The sequence below is a fragment of the Protopterus annectens genome, chromosome 1.part0 (assembly GCF_019279795.1).
Source record: "Protopterus annectens isolate FY-2018-M chromosome 1.part0, PAN1.0, whole genome shotgun sequence".
Taxonomy (NCBI): domain Eukaryota; kingdom Metazoa; phylum Chordata; order Ceratodontiformes; family Protopteridae; genus Protopterus; species Protopterus annectens.
In genome coordinates this window covers 592,225,365-592,249,052 of record NC_056725.1, presented here as the reverse complement: position 1 = coordinate 592,249,052, position 23,688 = coordinate 592,225,365, and the positions used below count along the sequence as shown (strand labels likewise).

At 44.2% G+C, this 23,688-nt stretch overlaps 1 protein-coding gene across 1 annotated transcript in view; it reads left to right on the top strand.

Moving 5' to 3' along the window:
• The window catches only part of RAB3GAP2 (RAB3 GTPase activating non-catalytic protein subunit 2), a 2,949,955-nt gene that overhangs the window by 2,377,783 nt on the left and 548,484 nt on the right, over positions 1-23,688 (top strand). Inside the window, exon 25 of the mRNA XM_044061656.1 lies at positions 11,939-12,109. Coding sequence (XP_043917591.1) covers positions 11,939-12,109 — 171 coding nt within the window. The remainder of the gene's footprint in view (positions 1-11,938; positions 12,110-23,688) is intronic.

Sequence of the window (23,688 nt, the reverse complement as noted above, 5' to 3'; positions counted from 1 at the left end):
CCCTCATGTGCCACCCAGTCACAGGGATCCAGCAACTCTAGAAATCCAAATGTTGCTTATGAAGAGAGTCATCCAACCCATCCCCGTAAACCAAGTTTGATTAGGGACTTGCTCCAGATTCTTGTTGGTGCCAAAAAGAACATGGGACATCAGTCCCATTTTGGATCTCAGCAAATTGAACGAATCTGTACAGAACTCCAAGTTCCAAATTGTCGATACTCCTGTTGTTAGGAAAAGACATTTGGATGTGCTCCATAGACCTCCAAGATGCATACTACCACATCAAAATTGACAGGGCATCGAGGAGTCACTTACGCTTCCGGCTGGGACCCAGTCATTATCAGTTCCGTGCCCTGCCCTTTGGTCTCACCACAGCCCCTAAGGGTATGGCAGTAGTTACGGCTCACTTGAGATGTCCGGGATTCCAAGTGTTCCATATCTGGATGACTGACTCCTGACTGCCACCACCAGGCATCTACTGTTACAGGCCAGGGACACTACCATTTCAACCTGCCTGCATTTAGGAATTACAGTAAATTGGCAAAAATCTGCATTGTCGCCCTCTCAGTATGTGAATTTTATTGGCGCTGAAATAAACACCGTCTCAATGAGGCCTTACCTTCCTGTAGAAAGAATTCAGAGTCTAAGGGAGCAAGTCTTAAACTTACCTCCTCTAAGAAAAGTCAAAGCAAAGGTGGTGCTCAGGCTATTGGGGACCATGGCTTCCACAGTAACACTAGTTCCATTAGCCAGACTGCACATGAGGGTCCTGCAGGGGTTACTCTTTGCCCAGTGATCACTGCAGTACCTCCCTCTGTCTCACCCCATCCTGATAACAAGTTTGTGCAAACAGACTCTTCCTTGGTGGATCCAGACCAGCAATCTAAACACAGGCAGACCATTTGACGTTCTTCGTGTTTCACTGTTGCAGTCATCACATTTGGGTTATCTGCTTGCAGGTAGCCCTCAGTCAGCCCAATTATCAAAGTCTTGGGTCCTGTGTCAGTTGCTGTCTCATCTTCCATGACGTCAGGTAGTCAGGGGTATAAGGCATGCAGCTGATGCCATTTTATCAGTCTTTCTTGCCGTGCAGTGCCCGAAGCAGAAGCAGTTTGCAGGTGCCGGTTGGCCGACTCTTGAAATTTTTGTTTTCGAGTTTCATATCCGAAGTCTTCACCTAAGCTAAGTACCCCGTTGGGGAACCTTTTTCTTGCTCTAAACTGATGTCAGTAAAAGTTAACAATTGTATTTCTTGTGGAAAGCAATTACCTCATAAAGATTTTCATTCGTACTGCATTCCTTGCCTAGGCCCAGACCACGGCGTACCTCACTGTCGGTTTTGTGCCTTATTCAAACCTCGAGCTATTCGTCGCCGGTTCATTTTCGCATCTAAATATTTTGGTATTCGGTTCAGTTATCCAGAAATGGCTTCGGTAAGCCACCAGACTACCGACATTCTGAAAAAATGCAAAGATAAAGACAGAGACAGACCGCGTAGGTCCAAAGCTGCCGACGACACTTCTCTTAAGCTAGTCGCCAGTTTGCTGGTACTCAGTGACTTACTACTTCAGATTCGCAGGCCTCTACTGAGACCCATTCGGAGTCCTGTATGCCACGAGATGCTTCTTCAACTGTGGAACCTGCGGATGTCTCTACCTTGAATTTGTCCGGAGCCGCTGTGTGGGCACTGGCTTCTGAGGGTTTATGCAGGCCTACTGACTTGCATATTAAACCAACACCATCTTCTTCTTCAAGGACTAAAACTTGATCCATGCCTAAAAAAAACAATGCCTAGACCGCATGGTCAGGCCCCTATGCCTAAAAAACAAATGATAATAATGGCTGCAGATCTTATTACTCTAATCAGGGGAAGCCACCCTTCTCCCCTCTAAGTGACCTAGGACTGATTTTCCTTCTGATTCTTCTGATCAGGATTCTGAAATTTCTGTTTTCTCTGATGACCAGGAGTTGCCCTTATCTACCTATGAGGATTCTGATGCAGTGGACTCCATTCCCTTTGCTTCCCCTCCAGAGGATTTCTCTTATGGTGAAACCTTGCATACTCTTAGGGAACATTTCCGCTGGGAAAGCCAGGATTACTCTGACTCCAAAAAGAGGCTTAGGGAATTCTTACTCCTACCTCAACACAGGCTTTTAGCTATCCCTCCTGTACTGGACATTGTAGATGATGCTTTCTTGGAGTCTAGTCTGGCCCCTGACTCTTTACCTTCAGCTCACAGGAAATCTGACCGGTATTACAGGGTACCTGACTCGCACAAGTTCTTCTTTAAGAACCCTACTGAGGATCCTGAGACCATTTCACATGGACCCAAAGGCATTAAGGCTACTACTGCCAAAAACCCTACCCCCTCTGATAGAGATTCCAGGGCCTTGGATAGATGGGGTAAGAAGGTATACACTTCTGCAACTTTGGCCATTAGGGCCTTAAACTGCCAGTTTCATATGTTAAAGTATCAGCAGCATATTATTGGATTGCTTAAACAGAAAATAATGTTGATTCCTGACTGTGCTGAAAATAAAGAATTGCAGGATTTAATACATTCTGAGCAGGTTGGAAAACATACTTTGCAAAGTGGTTTTGATTCATTAGAGGCATCTTGCAGGGCTGCTGTCACTGAGCCTGTATTTAGAAGGCATGCTTGGCTTAATGAGCAACCCTTGCCAGATCATGTTAAAGCTAAATTACTGGATGCTCCCTTAAACCAAGACCGCCTGTTTGGTAACTAAGCAAAAGTAGTACTTAAGAAGATGGAGGACGAAGCTAAATCTATGCAAACTGTTAATGATTTTCTGCAAGTACAGCCTCCCAGATTTAGTAGGCATTGGCCTACTAAGAATTGGTCCTTTCCTGTCTCTTCCAGGCCTTCTCTGTCCAAACCCAGAACCAGCAGAACACCCAAGCTTCAGTCCCAAGGTACTCACAGGCCTAAGCAGTGGGGGCTTCCACTTCCAGAGCTGGAAGTAGTAAGACACCCCCAATTGTAAACTGTCACAGTGACTTAACTTTAAAACTTCCAAGCCCTGCTCAACTGACTGTTCCTTTGAGGGGAAAGATCGCCCTGCTTGCAAAAAACTGGGAACTCATTACCCAAGACAAATGGGTTTTAAATATAGTTTCCCAAGGAAACCGATTTCACTTCCATTCCTTACCAACCCCAAACGGTTGGCCAGACCTACCCCCAAACCAGTGGACAGAGGCTCAAAAGCAAGTCCTCTTTCTTCTATGCATCAGATCTATTCAACCTGTCCCCAAAGAAGAATGGTGGCAAGGTTTCTACTCAAGACTTTTTCTGGTACCCAGATAAGACAATTCCTGGTGTCCTATCCTGGACCTGTCTATCCTAAACACTTTTTTTGGATATCCCAAAATTCAAAATTCTAACTCTGCATCTGCTACTCCCCATGCTGGGAAAAAATGCCTGGTTGACAACACTGGATTTAAAGGAAGCATACATGCATATCCCAATAATGGAATCTTGCAGAAGATACCTATGCTTCAAAGCAGGCTACATGCACTATTAGTTCTTTGCACTGCCCTTTGGCTTATCTACTGCTCCCATGGTATTCACAAAGGCCTAGCTCCAGTCATTGCATTTTGCAGGCAAACAAATATTCAAATATACCCATACCTGGACAATAGTATGTTCTGGCTTTCTGCCTGAATAAGACAATTAAATCATCTGGCATTTGTAAAGAAATTGCTAACTTCTCTGGGATACACTATAAACGAAAAGAAGTCACATCTAGTACCCTGCCAACAAATTGTATTCCTGGGAGCAAGCTTGAATACAACTTCCCAGATGGCCTGCCTCACGCCAGAGAAACAAGTTCATTTGACAACCTACTTCAAACTACCGGCCACAAAGACCCAGCTGTCTGCAAGGAAAACACTGCAAGCCCTGGGGTTCATGGCCTCTTGCATTCTACTAATTCCGTATGCAAGACTGCATATGAGGAAACTGCAATGGTATCTAAAAAGCTTATGGTATCAGCATTCTCAGGACCTAGAATCAATGATTCCTATCATACCTTGTCTACAGATAGAGTTCCTTTGGTGGGCAGAGGCCTGCCACCTAAACAAGGGACTGCCATTCACTCTACCCCCTACCGCCCAAACCGTAATAACAGATGCATCAGACAATGCATGGGGGGGCTCACTTGGCAGGGCGGTGCATTCAGGGCAAATGGAACCCGAGTCAAATGCACCTGCATATCAATCAGAAAGAAATGTTACCTGTACAGAATGCTCTGACAGCCTTCAAGGACCACATTCTTCCAGGACAATTATTTGTAAAGACGGACAACACCACGGTTATGTGGTACATAAACAAGCAGGGGTGAACCCATTCATACCCTCTCTGCAGATTAGTCATGGCTCTATGGAACACAGCCTTGAGCTACCAAGTGGAACTACAAGCTCAGTTCCTGCCAGGCAAGCTAAATACACTGGCAGATGACCTAAGCAGAAATCTCATGGACCCACACGAGTGGAAACTGGAACCAAAGATATTCAACATGTGGGGGAGCCCAGAGATAGATCTGTTTGTCTCCCCTCAAAACTACCAGTTGAACAAATTCTGCACAAGGACTCCCCACAGACAGACTTGGAAAGTGGATGCCCTGTCCTTCACCTGGAAAAACCTATCAGTTTATGCCTTTCCTCCTCTGCCTGTCCTCGCCAAAGTGCTACTAAGGATCAAACTTGACAAACCAAGGACCATACTGATTGCGCCAGACTGGCCATGCCAACATTGGTACCCCCTATTGCACATTATGTCACTGCTGGGACCATGGCTCCTGCCTCAGACCCCTTACCTGCTTTCCCAGCAGGAGGGCCAAATTCTGCACCTACAGCTTCAAACCCTGAACCTTGCAGCATGGCTAATTACCTGATCTCTCCGTTACCATCCCTCAGTAAGCAAGTGACGGATGTCATTCTGGAGGCAAGGAGGCCTAGAACTAGAAGATCCTATGCTGAAAAATGAAAAAGATTCTGTTCCTAGAGCCAAACTCAGTGGATGGGCACAACAGTGCCCAATTTACCTCATATTCTTCAATACTTAACTGAGATGCTTCACAAGGGCCTTTCCTTTTCTTCCATCAAAATTAATGCCTTGATCATTTCAGCACATTATATTGCAGAGCCACCTCTCTTCTCTCATCCACTGCTGAAGCAGTTCCTCAGAGGGGCCAAAAATCTAAGACCAACCAGGAGAGCCCCTACTCCAGCCTGGGACCTTAACTTTGTATTGGAAAAGCTCACTCTGCCTCCCTTTGAGCCAGCTGCAAATGCAGAGTTGAAATTCCTTTCTTGGAAAACAGCCTTCCTTCTAGCCATCACTTCAACAAGAAGAGTGAATTACAGGCCCTCATGGCAGTGGAGCCTTTCATCATCTTTCATGCGGACAGGGTGTCCCTCAGGACCATTCCTTCCTTTATGCCCAACGTGGCCCTTAATCAGTCCATTCATTTGCCAACCTTCTTTTCTAATCCACAGAACAAAGGGGAATGAATAATGCACTCCTTGGATGTGCACAGACAACTTAGAGATTACTTGGACAGAACTAAACCTCTCAGGAAATCTGAACAGCTGCTGGTTGCATTTGCAACATGGGCAGGGGGAAGGCCATTTCTAAGCAAACCATTTCTAAGTGGATAGCCTATTGCATTCATTTCTGCTGTAAGCACCATGGAAAACCTACTCCACAGGGGATAAGACCTCATTCTACGAGGACTGCATCTACCTCTACAGCCTTTCTGAGAGGTGTTCCTACCAGGGACATCCTAGAAGCTGCTATTTGGAGTTCTGCACATACCTTCACCAAGCATTACCACTTGCCAAGTTTTTCTAAATCCAGAGCTGGCTTTGCCACTGCAATCTTGCAGAGCCTTATAGCTGGTCCAAAAGGTATATAATTGCCTCCTCCCTTCCTTAGCTTTGGGAATCTGCCCAAATGTAATGACTGCAGCAGTGAAACACGAAGATCATAGTACAGTTGTGTACACTTACCATAAATGTAGATGTTCAAGTGTATTCACTGTTGCAGTCCTGGTTACCCTCCCTCCAGCCTCCTGACTTCTATTGACTATACATTTATTCTTTTTTAAATATGTTTAAAGCTTTTGGTGTATTTTCTTTGTTGTTGGAGGTGTAACCTTATATATAATTGCTTCCCATTATGGGGACACCTGACATCTGGAGCAAGAAAAACTGATAAAATGGATTTGGCTGCATGCTTTATACCCCCTGACTACCTGACGTCATGGAAGATGACACAGCAACCGACGCAGGACCCAAGACTTTGATAATCAGGCCAACTGAGGACTACCTGCAAGCAGATAACCCAAATGTGATGACTGCAACAGTGAATACACTTGAACATCTACATTTATGGTAAGTGTACACAACTGTACTCCCCCCCCCCCCCAGTTGACACTGTGACCACGGATGCTTCCCAGATAGGGTGGGTGGGGCATTATCGAGGGAGAACAGTCCAAGGCACATGGCAAGATCACGAGGCTCATTTGCATATCAACGTCTTGGAGATGAGAGCAGTGCTTCTAGCGTTGTAAGCACTTCACAGCTTTCTCCCTCTAGGGACGATTGCAATCTACTCAGACAACATGTCGGTGGTATGGTACCTAAACAAACAAGGAGGAACCATATCTTACCCCCTCTGCAGAGAAGCCCTTTGAGTATGGGAGTGGGCACTGTCTTCCCAGCGCTTTCTGATAGCAACGCACATCCTGGGGAAATCGAACGTCATAGCCGACAGGCTCAACAGGGCTATTCCCCCGTAAGAGGAAATGGCAAGAGATGTACTCGTTCACGATTGACCCTCGGGACTTCTCTATGCTTTCCCTCCCTTTCCCCTCATTTCGAAGGTCATTCAGAAAGCAATATCCTTGGGAAGCAGAATGATCCTTATTGCTCCTTACTGGCCTCAACAGATTTGGTTCCCCTTCCTCAGACCTTATCTAATGGACAAACCTTGGACTCTGGATCCAGTTCCAGATTTACTGGCACACATTCAGGGGCATTCCATCCCTCTCTCCACACCCTCAACTTGACTGCTCCAATTCCATCCCTAGTCAGGCTTCATGACTTTTCTCCCAAGGTTGTACACATTCTGTCATCTTCCCACAAAACTTCTACCAGGAAAATTTGTACCAGTAAATGGAAAAGATTCTCCTTTTGGGCCCGTGAGAGAAACCTTGATCCCTACACAGCTCCTATTTCTGCTGTTTTAGACTTCCTCTCGCAGTTATTCAACCAAGGTTCAGCAGCGGCAACTATTAAAGTCCAGTTGGCAACCATTTCCACTTTTCATGTTGCTAACGAACCTAATGTTATGGCTCATAGGCTTTGTAGAGCCTTCCTCAAAGGGACCACTTTGCTAAGACCCCCAGTCTTGGATCCTGTGGCTCCATGGGATATGAATTTTGTTCTCCATAAACTTACGTCAAGTCCTTTCGAACCTTCAGCAACATGTGACTTCAAGTTTTTAACTTGGAAAACTATATTTTTAGTGGCTATCACTGCTGCAAGAAGGGTGTCTGAACAGCAAGCTCTTTCCATTAAGCCCCCTTATTTGGTATTTCATAAAGACAGGATCTCCTTACGGACAAACCCTTCCTTTATTCCTAAGGTTTCTTCTCAAGCCATTATTAATCATTGAGTTGCCTGTGTTCTTCCGTGAATTTTCTAACAAAGCAGAGTACAAATTCCACCAACTGGATATGCATAGACAATTGCGTTTTTATCTGGACAGAACTAAAGATTTCAGAAAGTCAGATCAGTTGTTTGTCTCCTTCTCAGACTCTAGGAGGGGCCTTCCAGTTTCTAAAGTCACACTATCTGATCTGACTGGATTTCCAGTTGCATTTCATTTGTCTATTCCTCCGGTGGTAAAGATCTTCCTTTCAAGGTGAAAGCTTATTCTACCAGGTCTGTGTCTACCTCGGTAGCCTTTCAGGGTAAAATCCCAATAGACAACATTTGTGCTGCAGCAACATGGGCTTCACCTCACACATTCATTACTAACTACAAATTGGATATGGCTTCTAGGAACAGGTTTTCCTTTGGTTTCACAGTACTCAGGAGCTTTTTCCAATGAGCCAACCAAGATGAAGGTGCTAGGGATGCTGTCCCAGAGTGTGTGAATGAAGGCGAGATAGGACTACAGAACATAAAGAAGTTATGTACTTAGCATAACATTCGATATTTGTAGTCCATCTCGCCCTTCATTCTTACGAACCCTCCCTCCTGCCCCCTCCTTGAGGACCTGTGGGTAGAGTGCCTACTGTTTTCTTGTTAGTCCTTTTGATTTGGTTTGTTCTTTGTCTCTGTATTTTTTTTTTCTCCTCACAGCAAACAAGATCTGGGGAATGTTAGTGATGCATGATGGGATACCTCCTAGCCACGAGCCAACCAGAAGTTTTTGAGCTAGAGTATGGCCAAGTTGGAGCCCAAGTTCGCTCCGGTCCCAAGTGTAAGAATGAAGGGCGAGATGGACTACAAACATCGAACGTTATGGTAAGTACATAACTTTTTTTATAGGCATCTGGAATCTGGGGCCTGCAGACATTGCATCATACTTGGTTTCCATTTTCAGAGCGAGGAATGCAGCTCATATCCATAATACAGCCACATTAAGTTGTCATTATATCAAAACTAAAAATCATGTTTTGTTGTTATCTCTTTCCAAATTCATTCTTCCTAGCATAAAATTAAGTATTCTTCCTGACTGCACTAAGGATTCCCGTTCTTTTACTCTTATGAGAGTAAGTTGGGTAAAGTATTGCAGGTTAGTGTCAAGACACAGCATTAAAAAACACAAGAAAATTGGAACGTTTTGTTACTAGAAAGCCCCACGAACAAAATTCCTTGTATCGAGAGAGACACTCACCTGTACTTAATCCTTAAATGGCAAGCTGAGATGCATTTTTCAAGTGAGTAATCTAGCATAATTCTCTGAAAGTTTTATAAACAATTGTGAGAGTGGGAATTGGCATGTAGCTTTGTATGCATGAATACTGATTGCAAGGGTATTACAAGCATTTGAAATAGAGTGGGCGGAAGTTACATTTTACTTGATTTATATTGCAGGTAGTTGAAGATAACAATACCTTTCTAGTTTCTGTAATGTGTCATTACATTAGGAGTAAAATGTTACGTATTTCTCCTAAAAAGGGAAATTTTTGTTACTAGAAATGTACCATGACCAAACTGTCTTGCCTTAAAATAGAGGAAGGCAACACTGAGCTACTTTTAAATCACTTTGGGTAGAGTGGCATTCTTTTTATTTATTTTTCATTTTCTTCTGCTTTCACTGATTTCCACCTTCTTAATGTTTACCCTTAATTATCCAAACCTGCAGCATCTAGTGCCTCCATGGCTCACTAGTGTGACCTGCATCAGGAGGGCCCCTTGCTCATGGAAGCGTCTGTTCCATGACAGGCTATAGGCAATGGACTTCTAGGCACTACACTGTGAGAAGGAACAGGTTGGAGCCATCATACTGCTGCTAAGTGATGTTTTTATTCTGACCCCCCACAGTGTGCTACATCTAGCATTAGATTGGATGGTCAGTGGGGACTAGCCTTAGGGCAGGCCTACCCTGGATCCGTAGAGCAATCCACCACTTCAGCCCAGGTCAGTGGGCCCTTTCATATGAGCTCCAGCTTCTACCTGGCCTCACAGAGAGCTCTGTCCAGAAAGCTTCCTCCTCTTCCCAATATAGAGGCCCATCTTCCTGCCACCATCAAGCGCCCGAGCCACTAATCAAAATCAGGTTGCTTGGGCCATAATCAGAGCATTAGTTTTCTATACTGCTGGCACATTTTGTACTTGTGTCTTGTTACAATTCCCAAAACGTTTTGTTAATAACTTTTAAAGGAACACTGACTTGTATTCTTTTGTATATAGACATTGAATTCTCAGTTTACAGGTATTTGATATAAAAAGCTTGTTTCCCTCAGGTGTGTGTATGGGATTTCTTTTAAGGTAAGGAGTGCAACCTATGTCCAGAATATATCCGTTATTACATCAGAATTAAAAGGTGTATGCATTTCTCATGAACTAGAACATTTTATTTCAAAGGACTTGTGCTTGCCTCCCCCCAAAGAAAAAAAAAACTACAGACTTCTATGACATGACATATGTATCTTTATATCTGAGGTCACAGTCAGAGTTCATTTTTGTATGAGGTAAGATTCATAATTTCTGAGAAATTTGATAAAAAAATTTTCAAATCTCGTCAGAGATAGAGCCCTCTGTTGCTGGATGCAACCAGCGGGCCCATATAAGCCACCTTGGCTGAACTGTTTGATTTTTTTTGACAATTTGCATTACAGCAAATGTATACATTTAACATTTTTTGAGGCTGAAAAACTTTGTGTATCTGAATTATAGTATTACTATATTCCTATGTCATTGCACTACCGTTCATTGCTCTTTTAAAAATGTTGTTAGACAACATGTATGAATGCATGCTGTTTTTTTTTGTGAAGCAGTTTGTCAGTGTGAATAGTTATAGTAGTTAAACTAAGTATGTGGTTTTATCTGTTTTACTTACTATTTTTGTGTTGTGTACACTTTATATTTTCAGGCTGTGGCTGAAATAGGTCCTGCGTATCTATATATTCATTCACTTGGTTAGCATGCTTAAATAAGTATAAATACTCTTGTCAAGTTCGACATTTTCAATCATTCATACTAAGCTGGTGGTCTGTATGGTCAAGCAGTTTCTGATGGCACTGACATTTCTTTTGTAGATGTGATAAGTTAGAGGCAAATTGTTGTTTGAAGAACATGATGTGCACTATTGTGCACTGTTGTGTGTTATAATAATGTATGTATCCTTGGTCAGAATTAGAATTTGCCTAAGTACCTCCACAACACCACTCCAGAATTTGGCTGATGGTACTTGTGTTAATAGTATAAATTGTATGGGTGCTGCAGTGGAAGCATTTTGACCTAGTTAGTATTTCTGTAGTAATTTGACATCCAGCAGTAGGCTGTACATATTTGGCCTTCACTTGAAAGGGCCCTGTTGACTGCTTGTCTTCTGGCTGTGTCTCGTGTTGATTTGTTTTTCATAGATAATTAGGTACATCTTCACTTTCACATCTTGCCTTCTCTTTCAGAATGTCATGTTTAAAAATAATATGGCTAGAGTTCCAGATTTGCAGTCTTCTTTTTGAAAATTCCATTTCAGAATTCAGTCATGTACCACACAACTTTGCATTTGTTCTGTCTTACAGTTTTAGTATCTCACACTCCTGGTTTTACATATATGGTTCTCCTTAGTGTTGCAATTCACAATTCTAAAGGGCTCCTGTGTAGTGCATTATTTTATGGTCTGCTGTAACAGCTTCTTTTGCATACACCTGTTCATCATATCACTTTTTTTATACAGCATTTTAATACACATTGTCACTGTTCTAATATTCAGTCAGTTCAAGTTTCGGTTGCATGGTGCGTCATGCTAGACCTTGCATATATTTCATGATTTTATGAATTTGCAGCTCATGAGACTAATTTACAACCAATATAGAAAACCTGCATTACTGCAGTACAGTACCAGCAGTCAGTATACCATACTTGTGAAACTTCATATTGGATCTTTTACTTGTGCAGTTGTTTTAAGTACCTGTATTGAATATTTGCTGTTGTGTTTTCTCATATCCCTGGTCTTCACTGTAAGTTGACTTCACCTGTTTGTATAAGCATACTCATGCCTCCTCAACAAAGCAAATGAAATAGGCATTTTACTTATGAAAATACTGTCCTTACCTGTAATAGAAAGCAGTTGCTTGATACTTGGTTATCTGCTTTAATTAAAAGCTTCATATGTTTGAGTTTTGCACCTTAATTAGATAAGCATATTTTTAAATCTTATTGAATTTTTATTAGGAGCTTTTGCAGACAGTGTGGCAAAATGGGTGTTTAAACAGAACCTGACACCAGACATCCTGATACAAGCACAACTCAGGCATCATGAAAGCATGGAAGAGTCAGTGAATGCAGATCATAGAACTTCATCTAGTAGTACTTGCCAACAGACGGGTATGGAGCATGTAGTAGGTAAGGCATTTGTATTATTGTGTTAATGCAAGTGAATTATTCTCAAGGCTTTATCTCTGACTTTGCAACTGGTATAGCTGAATGTCATATTTTGGGTGTTATAACAGCTTTAAGAGATGTGATTAACATTCTTTTCATTGTGTCACAAAATTACATTTTACATACATAACTAAAATTGTTGAACTTGCAGAATACTCCATTTACCACATATAGGCTTGTTATGACGCTGCTGCAACTCTGTGACTTAGATTGTATGATATGACTTGAGACCTTCCTATATGAGCAGTTGTTGGAGTTTCGTTTCTCTTGTATCCCCCATCATGGCAGAGCTCAGAATGTTCTCTCTCTCTCTCTCTCTCTCTCCTATGCTTTGAAGGTCATGTCACTGTCTCCAGTCCATGTTGTACTGTCACACTCTGAACAAGGAGGCTAGAAGGGTACATTTAGATCTGTGCTTCTTTTTCTTATGTATCTTTATTAAAAAGTAATATATATATATATATATATATATATATATATATATATATATATATATATATATATATATATATATATATATATATATACATACATACATTAATAAAAAAAAAAAAAAAACGCAATAACAGATGATTGTGTTTCACTGTTGCAGTCATCACCTGAGGGGTATCCCTGCTGTGGTAGCCCTCGGCCGGCCAGAATACCAGAGTCAGTGTTTATATGCATCGGCTGGTGTCGCTTGCTGGCTGATGTCAGTGCTATAAAGGAAGGCAGCCAACGCCATTACATCAGTCTTTCTTGCCGTGGAGTCCGTAGCAGAAGCAGTTCGCAAGTGTGCCTGTCAATTGCTACCACAGTTTGAATTAGAGCTGAAAACGTCTAAAGCTAAGTACCCCATTGGGGATCCTTTTTTCTTGCACTAACCAATGTCCGAAAAAGTTAACAATTGTCTCGCCTGTGGAAAGCAAATACCACACCGAGACTTCCATTCATACTGTGTCACTTGTTTAGGCCCAGACCGCGACGTCCCCTGTTGCCAGTTCTGTGCCCTTTTTAACGTGAGAACCATTCGTCGTAGAGCTCTTTTTATAGCCAGGTATTTCCGTCTTTGCATTCCGAAATGGCTGTCAGCCAACAATCCATAGACATTCTGAAAAAACGTAAGGATAAAGATAGAGACAGACCACACAAGGCTAAGCCTTCCGACGACTCTATCGCTAAGCAGGTCATCAGTTCTCTGGAATTCAGTGAGGCACTTTTGCAGCCCCTGATGCCCGATTTGATACCTTCGCAGGCCTCTACTGAGACCCTTTCGGAGTCCGGTATGCCGCAGAAATCTTTGTCTTCCAAGCCTTTGGTCGTCTCTGCCTTGGTTGGGTCCGGAGCCGCGATGCAGGCACTAGCTTTCGAGGAGGTTTGTCGTACTACTAAATCTAGACAAAAAACGACATCTTCTCTATCGACTACTGTTTCTCTCAGACCGATGGATACTCTTAGGCCAAGAGGCAAGGCCACTCCTAGGAAAACTACCTCTAGCCACCATTTTACCCCTGCTCCACCACCCCAAGCTTAAATGCTTAAAATGGTGGAGGATCTTATCACCCTTATCAGGGTTAGTCAGGCTGCACCTTCGGACTCTTCCCCTGAAATACTGACAGAACAGGATTCTGAGGAGTCTGACTATTTAGATTTTGAAGAGGAACAACAACCTCTTACTGCTTATGAGGATTCAGATGCAGAGGAATCCATTCCTTCTGCCTCTCCACCAGAAGATCTTTCCTTTGGGAAAACCCTTCCCCCCTCGGGGAACTTTTCCACTGGGAATCCCAGGGCTTCCCTCAGTCTAAGAAAAGAGAGCTTCTACACCTTCCTCAGCACAGACCCTTGGCCACCCCCACCCCCATATTGTAGAGCTGTTTGATGATGTCTTACAGGAATCCAGCTCAACTCCTGACGCCCACCCACCTGCTCCCAGAAAACCTGACAGGTATTAGAGTACTGGATTCTCACAAATACCTGTCCAGAAATCCTGCTGCAGACCTGGATGTCATTACATAGGGACCTAAAGGAGCTAAGGCTAGTTCTGCAAAGAGTCCTACTCCTTCTGACAAGGACTTCAGAGCTCTGGGCAGATGGGGTAAAAAAAGTATACAGCTCTGCAACCTTAGCTATCAGAGCACTCAACTGTCAGTTCCACATGTTAAAATATCAACAACACACTTTTTGGCACTATTAAAACAAAAGATTTCAACCTTTCCTGACTATGCCAATTTGAAAGAGTTAGCAGATTTACTGCACTCTACTTGTCAAGTGGCTAAACACTCTTTACACTGTGGATATGATGCCCTAGAAGTCTCAAGCAGGGCAGCAGTGTCAAGATCTGTCATGAGGAGAAGTGCATGGTTGAAGGAACAACCTCTTCCCTGATCCTGTCATATCTAAATTACTTGATGCACCCTTGGATAAGGACCACTTGTTTGGCATAAAAGCAGAAGAGGTGCTTAAAAAGATGGAAGACAGAGCAAAATCTTTGCAAACATTAAAGGATTTCCTTAAGGTACAACCACTTTGGTTCAGCAGGAATTTTCCCTCAAATCACTGGTTCTTTCCTGCACCTAGCAGACAGGGGCAAGGTATAGGGACAGACCACCCAGACTCCTATCCCAGGGACAGCAGGGACCCAAACAGTGGACCACTTACACTCCAAAGGCAGGGAGTTCTAAGACATCCCTCTATGGCAAAAACTCTCAGTGACTCCCTCTCCCCCTCTGCCCTCTTTTCACTCACCAATAACTAGGAGGAAGACTCTCCCTCTGCAAAGAGAATTGGTTTTCTGTAACAAGTGACCAATGGGTCTTAATGATCATCTCTCAGGGATACAAATTCTCCTCCAACAAACTCCCAATTCCAAGAGGGTACCCAGACTTACCTCCAAATCACTGGGCAGAGGCATTGAAACAAGTCCAAACTCTCATATCCCAAGAGGCAGTAGAACCTGTCCCCTCAGATCAAATAGACAAAGGCTTTTATTCCAGAGTATTCCTTGTTCCCAGAAAAGTGGGAACTTGACACTCCATTCTGAACACCTTCCTGATAGTTCCCAAATTCAAAATGCTAACTTTGCAGCAGCTGCTGCCTATGCTGACAAAAAATGCCTGGTTAGCTACACTAGATCTAAAAGATGCCTACCTCCACATCCCCATAAGGGAATCCTGCAGGAACCTCCTTCGCTTCAGAGTGGGCTTACAACACTTTCAGTTCTCTGCTCTGCCATTTGGCTTATCTACTACTCCCAGGGTATTCACCAAATGCTTAGCCCCAACCATAGCCTTTTGCAGACAGAAATATATACAAATTTACCCTTATCTGGAAGACTGCGTCATTCAGGCAGATTGCAAAGAAAAGCTCCTCAAGGACCTCCTCTTTGTCAAACCACTCCTTACCTCCTTAGGTAACACCCATCAGTGAGAAGAAATCAAGGCAAACACCCTCCAGGAAGATCATTTTCTTTGGGGGCACTGCTAGACACAGTATCCCAAATGACCTTCCTATCCCCAAAGAAACAGAGCTTCCTGCCTATTTTACCCAGCTGGCTTCCAGAAATCACCTCACTGTGAGGAAGTTCCTGCAAGCCTTGTGGTACATGGCATCTTGCATCCTTCTAATTCCTCTGGCCAGGCTTCACATGAGAAAACTTCAGTGGTACCTAAAGAACCTTTGATGTCAGCACTCTCAACCTCTAGAGACCTCTCTACCTCTGATCCCCTTTATAAGGGCCGAGTTTCTCTGGTGGGCAGGGACCTGTGTCCAGAACCGGGCAGACCATTACTACCGATGCCTCAGACATAGCTTGGGGCATTCACCTAGAAGGTAGGTGCACCCAAGGTCTTTGGGATGCCCAGCACCTTCCCTTGCACATCAACCAGAAGGAAATTATGGCAGTATAAAAGGCGCTGACATCCTTCAGACCCCATCTCAAGTCAAAACAGACAACAACATAGTAATGTGGTACATCAACAAACCGGGAGGGACCCAGTCTTACCCTCTGTGCAGGCTAGCCATGAACCTCTGGCTGGCAGCCTTTTCTGTGGGACTACACCTGATGGCACAGTACCTACCAGGGATCAACAACACCCTGGCAGACAACTTAAGCAGAAACCTACTGGACCCCCACGAATGGCAGCTCCACAGAAAAATCTTTTTACAAATCACTCAGGTGTGGGGGACTCCAGAGGTGGAGCTCTTTGCTTCGCATCCCAACCATCAGCTGAAAAAATTCTGTACCAGGGAGTATCACCACCTAGCATGGAAGGTGGATGCCTTGACCTTCCCCTGGAACAGCCTCATTGTGTACGGATTCCCTTCCCTGCCTGTTATCCCCAAGGTACTGATCAAAATAAGGGAGGAGAGACTAAAGGCCATCCTCATTGCTCCAGATTGGCCCAGACAACATTGATACCCCTTACTGAGCAAGCCTGACCTTACAGCCTCCCGGGCAGCTTCCCCTGATCTCAGACCTCTTAACTCGGGAGGGGAGAGGTGAAATGCTACACCCAGACTTGCAGACTCTCAGACTATCAGCATGGCTAATTTGCTAAAGGCAAACAAGGGGCCCCTGTTAAGCAAACAGGTCCTAGACATTATCACAGAGGCCAGAAGGCCCAGCACCAGAAAATATTATGCAAGAAAATGGAACAGATTCTGCTCCTGGAGCCAGTCCAGAGGGGGCAGTACCACACAACCTTCCATTCCTTTTATCCTGGACTACCTAGCGGAGCTACTTAATAGTGGACTGTCCTTCTCCTCTACTAAAATCCATGCCTCAGCCATTTCAGCTCATTTTGATACAGAGCAGCCCCTGTTTTCTCATCCTTTGATTAAACAATTCCTCAGAGCGGCTTCTAATATCAGACCTCCCAGAAGGCCACCCACTCCAGCCTGGGACCTGAATTATGTTTTGGAAAAACTAACTTTATCACCCTTCAAATTTGCTGCTTCAGCAGAACTAAGGTACCTCTCCTAGAAGACAGCTTTTCTCCTAGCTATCACCTCAGCCTGAAGGGTTTCAGAACTTCGGGCACTAATGGCCATTGAGCTCTTCATCATTGTCCATGCAGACAGGGTCTCCCTGAGGACTAATCCCTCCTTTATGCCCAAGGTGGTATCTGATGTAACTCTCAACTAGGCCATATATCTTCCCACCTTCTTTCCTAACCCTCAAAACAAGGGGGAAAGAATACTGCACTCACTAGACATGCACAGATAGCTACTTTCTAGACCGTACTAAACTCTTCAGGAAAACAGACCAACTTCTTGCTAGCTTTGCCCCAGGGGCAGAGGGGAAGCCCATTTCCAAACAAACCATTTCCAAATGGATATCACACTGTATCCATTTCTGCTGCAGTTTGCATGGGAAACCCCCATAAGTCTATTCAGACCCATTCCACTAGGGCAGCCTCCACTTCCACAGCATTCCTCAGAAGAGTTCCCACCAGGGACATCCTGGAAGCTGCCACCTGGACTTCTGTCCATACCTTTACCAAGCATTACTACCTACCTCTATTTTCTAAGGCTAGGGCAGGGTTTGCCTCTGCAGGGCATGCGGACCCATTCTTAAGTCTCTTACTAATCATACCACCCCTCTCCTCAGCTTTGGGAATCCTTCCACAGGTGATGACTGCAACAGTGAAACACGAAGAGCATAGTACAGTTGTTTACACCTACCATAAATGTAGATGTTCGAGTGTATTCACTGTTGCAGTCTTGGTTTCCCACCCTCCTTCCCCTTTATATCTTCTTTCTTTAGCGAGACATAAGATTCTAATGGTGGCTTTTAGCCACTAGGACCACTTTACTATATCTACTTGGGCCTCTGACTGGTTAGGGCAAGAAAAACTGATGTAATGATGTCGGCTGCCTTCCTTTATAGCACTGATGTCCTGACATCAGCCAACAAGTGACAGCAGCCGACGCAGAAAAACATTGACTCTGGTATTCGGGCCGGCTGAGAGCTACCACAGCAGGGATAACCCTCAGGTTATGACTGCAACAGTGAATACAATCGAACATCTACGTTTATGGTAAGTGTACACAACTGTATTTTCCCATTGTTATCGATATGCAGTATACGTATATGCTATATTTTTAACAATTTGCATAAGTTGCTAAGTTCCTGTTTTTCACTAGAACATCACTCCTCCTGAGCATTATTGTGCATGTATTGTTCCAACAAATTCCATTTATTTCTATGAAATTTTGTTTCCCTTTTCTGAAGATCTCATCTCATATTCTTTTATCTCCTTTGCAATATTCAGTACTTCAATTACAGTTGGTTTAGATTTTGTTTTCCACTTTCTAATAGTTGTTTTTTTGGTAGCCAGTAACTTTAAACTTAGTAAGGCCTTACAGTATCCAGGCAATTCAGATCCTATATCTCAGCTTGAGTAATCATTTCCCTAGTTATACTCAGCGTATTACATTCTCAATACTGTTCTCATTTACCTCTCTTTTCTCTATCACATGTCCAGCATTTGCTATCTTCCCAGGGGAAAATCCTTGAAGCTTGCTTCAGAGTATGAAAATACCTACGCAAGTACTCCCTTGCAAAAATTCTAATCCTCCTGGATTTTCTTCCCATTGCTCCTCTGTAAATTTCCTTTCCCGTCTCTTTTCCTTTTTTCCAACCTCTTCTGATCATTAACTATTTTATGCACTCTTAATTATACATTTTTAGCAGCATCTTCTGTTGAAGACTCAACTCATTGTTTCCCAAGAGGTCTAAGCTAATGATGAACTTCTAGTGCCAGTGCCCCATTTTCTTGTCTGCACAGTAGATCACTACTGGTTACTTTTAAAATGGGCTGGTCATAATGTAATGGTTTAATAGCTATGGCTGAAGCAATCACTCGTTGAAAAGCAGAAACTAGCAGGTAAGACACCAGGCTAGAGCACCTATACTTAAGTAATAAATTAGTCATATGCTGCAAGTTGTTGAACTTCAGTAATGAAATTCTCTAAATAATTATATACCCATGCATATACACAGTTGCCCAGAATAATACAAAATGAAAGGTTTTAACAGAAATGTGGCAGTTTGAAAAAAAAAGTAGTTATGTCTTACCATAATGTTCCATCTATGTTGTTGATCTTCCATTCATCACTGATGGGTTCGGTTCCGAGCCCTCGGAACTGTGTTGCCCCAATACCAAGCTTGCGTACACCAAAAAACTCTTGTGCTAAGTTGCTACCGACAGTGCCCTTCTCCCAATTACCTCAGATCGAGTTTGCCAAAGACAATAGCAGAGGCCATTTCTATGCAAAGAAAAACCCTGAGACCACCACCAGGACCCATAAGATCCGCCAGGAGCCTATGGAGGGGGACGGAGGGAGGGATATGATGAATGGAAGAAGAGCAACAACATAGATGGAACGTTATGGTAAGACATAACTTCTTTATCTAATGTTGTTAATCTTCTTCCCTTTCATCACTGATGGGACAGAATCCCAAGCTACCTGGTATACCTTGGTGGCCCTTATGGCAGAACATTCCTGAGCACCATAGAGCCAAAGGCAGCTCTTCCTCTAGAAATCACATCCAATTTATAATGCTTGATGAAGGTGTGTGGTTTAGCGCAAATGGCTGCTGCGCAGATATCATCCATAGATGCTCTAGAATGGAAGGCTACCGAGGAAGCTACAGCCCTAGTTGAATGAGCTTTGATAGTGTGAAGTCCAGTTTCATTAACACATGATTATGAAAAGGATATACAATCTCTGAGCCACTTAAAGTGACTTTAGAAACGCCATTTCCCATTCTGGGACCAGAGAAGGAAATAAAAAGTTGGTCAGATTTATGAAAGGATTTTGTCCTGTCCAGGTAGAAACGCAATTGCCTATGTACATCCAAAGAATGTAGACAGTGTTCACCTTTGTTAGAAAATTGGGTAAAAACACTGGGGAGTTCAGTTGACTGGTTCATTGAAAATTCAGACACCACTTTGGGCAGGGAGGATGGATTAGTGCGTAGAGATGCTCTGTCTTTATGAAATATGAGATAAGGCCTATTGACACATAGGGCCTGTAGTTCTGAAACCCTTCTGGCAGAAGTGACAGACACCAAAAAGAAAAATTTCTAAGACAAAAATTTGATATCGCATTTGGCAGCAGGCTCAAAGGGATGCTGGGACAAGGCCTGCAGTACAAATGATAAATTCCATGTTTCTAATGGGCATTTGAGTGGAGGTCTACTGAGGAACGCTCCTTTAAGAAAGGTTTTACAAAGTTGAGTGGACATTACAGGTTTGCCTTGTAAACCGTTGTGAAAATTGGAAATTGTTGCTAAATGAACTCTTATAGTAGATGCAGACACTCCATGCTTGAAAAGTTTAGATAGATGTTGAAGGATAAAAGAGGTAGTGGCCGAAAAGGGGTCCAACCCTCTTTCTACAGACCAGGAAGAAAACCTTTTCCATTTATCTCTGTAAAGTTTCGTGGTGGATGGTTTGTGAGAGGCCAGAATAATATCACGAACATTAGAAGGCAGGGCTTCTTGTCTGGCGACTAACGGAAGTAGAGAAGCCAAGCTGTCAGCTTGAGAGTGGACAAGTTTGGTTCTGTCAACCCTTGGGGGTGAGAAATTAGGTCTAGACGGGTGTCCAGAATCCATGGAGGCTGTATCACTTGAGGCCGGAGAAATGGAAACCACACTTAACGGGGCCAGAATGGAGCAATGAGGATCACCTTGCATCTCAACCGAGTTGCTTTCTTTAGAAATAGAATTATCATGGGGATTGGAGGGTAGGCATATAGGAGACCCGTGTGCCAATTGTGGGACAGAGCGTCTCTCAGTGACTCCCCCTCCAGGGGAAGTAGGGCGAAGTAGCTGCTGCATTTGTTGTTCGTGGGAGAAGCAAAAAGGTCTCAGCAAGGCTGGCCCCATCAGCTGCGATCTTGGGATTGAGAGACCACTCATGGGGAAGCAGAATGCACCTACACAGCCTGTCAGTGATCACGTTGGACTTCCCCAGAATGTGCGTTGGTATAAGAAAATGGTTGGAAGCTATCGCCCATTGCCAAATTCTCATGGCCTCCTGGCACAGGGGGTATGACTTGGTTCCTCCTTGTTTGTTGATGTACCAGACTACTGCCATATTTCTGACTGAATCGCAATAGTTCCAGAGGGAAGGAGCGGGTGGAGTGCTTGCAGCGCTAATAGCACCACTCTTAACTCCAGAACATTGATGTGCAGATCATCCTCTAACTTCAACCATGTACCTTGGATTGTCTTTCCCTAAAAATGCCCCCCACCCCACCCTATCAGGGAAGCATCCATGGTCACCGTGGCGCAGAGCTGAGGGGACTGAAAGGAACGACACCACAATTCTGCTTCTGTCCTCATCCACCAAAGAAGAAGATCCTGCTTTTATAAATTGGTTATGAGAATCTGCGAGTCTAGAGGATGAATGTTTGCAGACCACTGTGTCAGGAGGAGCCATTGTAAGATCCTCATGTGTAACCTCGCAAGGGGAACTATAGGGATGGCTGCAGCTATAGACACCAGCACCTGAAGGACTTCCCTTGCTGACACTCTAATTTGACAGAGTATCACACGCACTTGCGATCTTAGTCTTTGGAGTCTGTGGGCTTGAAGAGATACCAGACAAGAACGTGTATCAAGTACTACCACTATAAATTCCAGTTGTTGAGTGGGGTCAAGGTTGGATTTTTCCTACTGTACAGTTATGCCTAGGGACTCCGCTAGAGAAAGGATGTATTGGAGAGCCATTGTCCAGAGATGCTTGGTTGGGGTGGAGAGGAGCCAATTGTCCAAATATGGAAACACCTGGAATCCTCAAAGTCTCAGTTGAGCTGTTACCACTGCTAAGCATTTCGGGAACACTCTGGGGGCCATTGAGTGACCAAATGGCAGGGCACAAAACTGATAGTGTTTGGCTCCTAGCCGGAAGCAAAGGAGACTCCTGGAGCTCTTGTCCATTTTGATGTAGTAATACACATCCTGGAGGTCTACCGAGCACATCCAAGCATCCTCCCTCAGAAAGAGGAGGATGGCTTGAATAGCAACCATGCAGAAATTGGTTTGAACAACTGATTTGCTTAAGTGGCTGAAATCCAAGATGGGTCTCCAGTCCCTGGTCTTTTTTGACACTAAAAAGAATCTTGAGTAAAACCCTGATACGCATTGGTCTGGAGGGACTGGTTGGATGACTCTTTTTTGACATAACTTCAATATTTCTGAAGCTGCTACTTCTCTTTGGTGGGGTGGAACATCGGGAAGGTTTTTGGGAGGTTTGGGAGGGGAGGATAGAGGGATGTTGTAGCCTCTGGAGATTATGCTCTGCACCCATCGATCATTTGTAATAGAGCGCCGGGCAGCTTAGTGCAGAGAAAAACGACCCCAACTCCTTCCAGGGGAAAGCAATCTGGCAACGCTTTGGGAGCGCTGATAAGACCGCCCTGAGAAGGAATCTCTGGAGTCTTGATTCTGTGGACCACCTCTGCCCCTGAATGGGCGTCTTCCACCATAGTTACCCCCTCTGCCTCTGGGGGAATCCTCGCCACTTCCATTTCGAAAAGGGCTCTGCGATTTTTTATGCCAGATTTTCCCACTCCTCTGGTTCCTGGAATAGGAACGTTGAGGTTTGGAGTAGCGCAGGCCAACGGCAGACGGTGTCTTTCTGTCTTGTTCGCACCTGGCCAGAGTGTCTTTCACTTTGGAGCCAAACAAGGCTGAAGGCTCAATGGGGTGTTCAAAAAGGAGGACGTGAAGGATTCCACGAGGTCACATATGCACATCTAGGCATGGCGCCTCATAACAATGCCTGCTTCCACAGCTCTAGATGCCTCTTCTGTTGCGTGAGACAGCAACCTCATGGACGAGTTGGATATGGACTCAAGGGTGGCAAATTGAGAGGCAACCTTGTCTCATGCCTCGTCAGAAACTTGACCTGCGAGAGTTCCAGAAAGCTCAGTGATTAGATCTCTTTGGAGCCTCGTGAAATGTGCCAGGTAATGCAGGGACCTAACAGCAAAGGTCGCTGAAGCAAAAACTGGCTTCCCCAGTCTGTCCACCACCTGAGACTCTCTTTTGGGCGGGTGAACAGTAGGACTTTTTTCCACTAGGTCCTTTTTAGTGGCCACCTCCACAACCATTGAGTCAACTGGCAACCCCTTAGACCAGTGTGGATGCTCCTCTGGGAGGGGGGTGTAATTTTATCAGGTCTCCTCGGGATGGCCTCTGTGGAGTCAGGATTCCACCAGTCACGCTGCACGATCAGTTGTACCAGCTCGTCGACAGGTGGAGTCACCCAAGAGGTAGGCTGGGAGCGAAAAGCCTGCAGGAACACGGATTCAGCCGAGGAGGGGTTAGAGGGCTTCCAGCCACCTCTCTGTTTTAATATTTCAAGGATGTCTCCAAATGGGATATCATCTGGGGGTGACTGTGGGGACCCCTCCCCATCATTGTAATCCATGTCCTCAGTCAACGACTCTTCAGGCGAGTCAATGTGCTTCCTCTTGCACGACTTCTTCCAAGGAGTTTCCTCAGTGGGAGTTTCTAAGGAAGACTCGGAGGAAGGGGCATC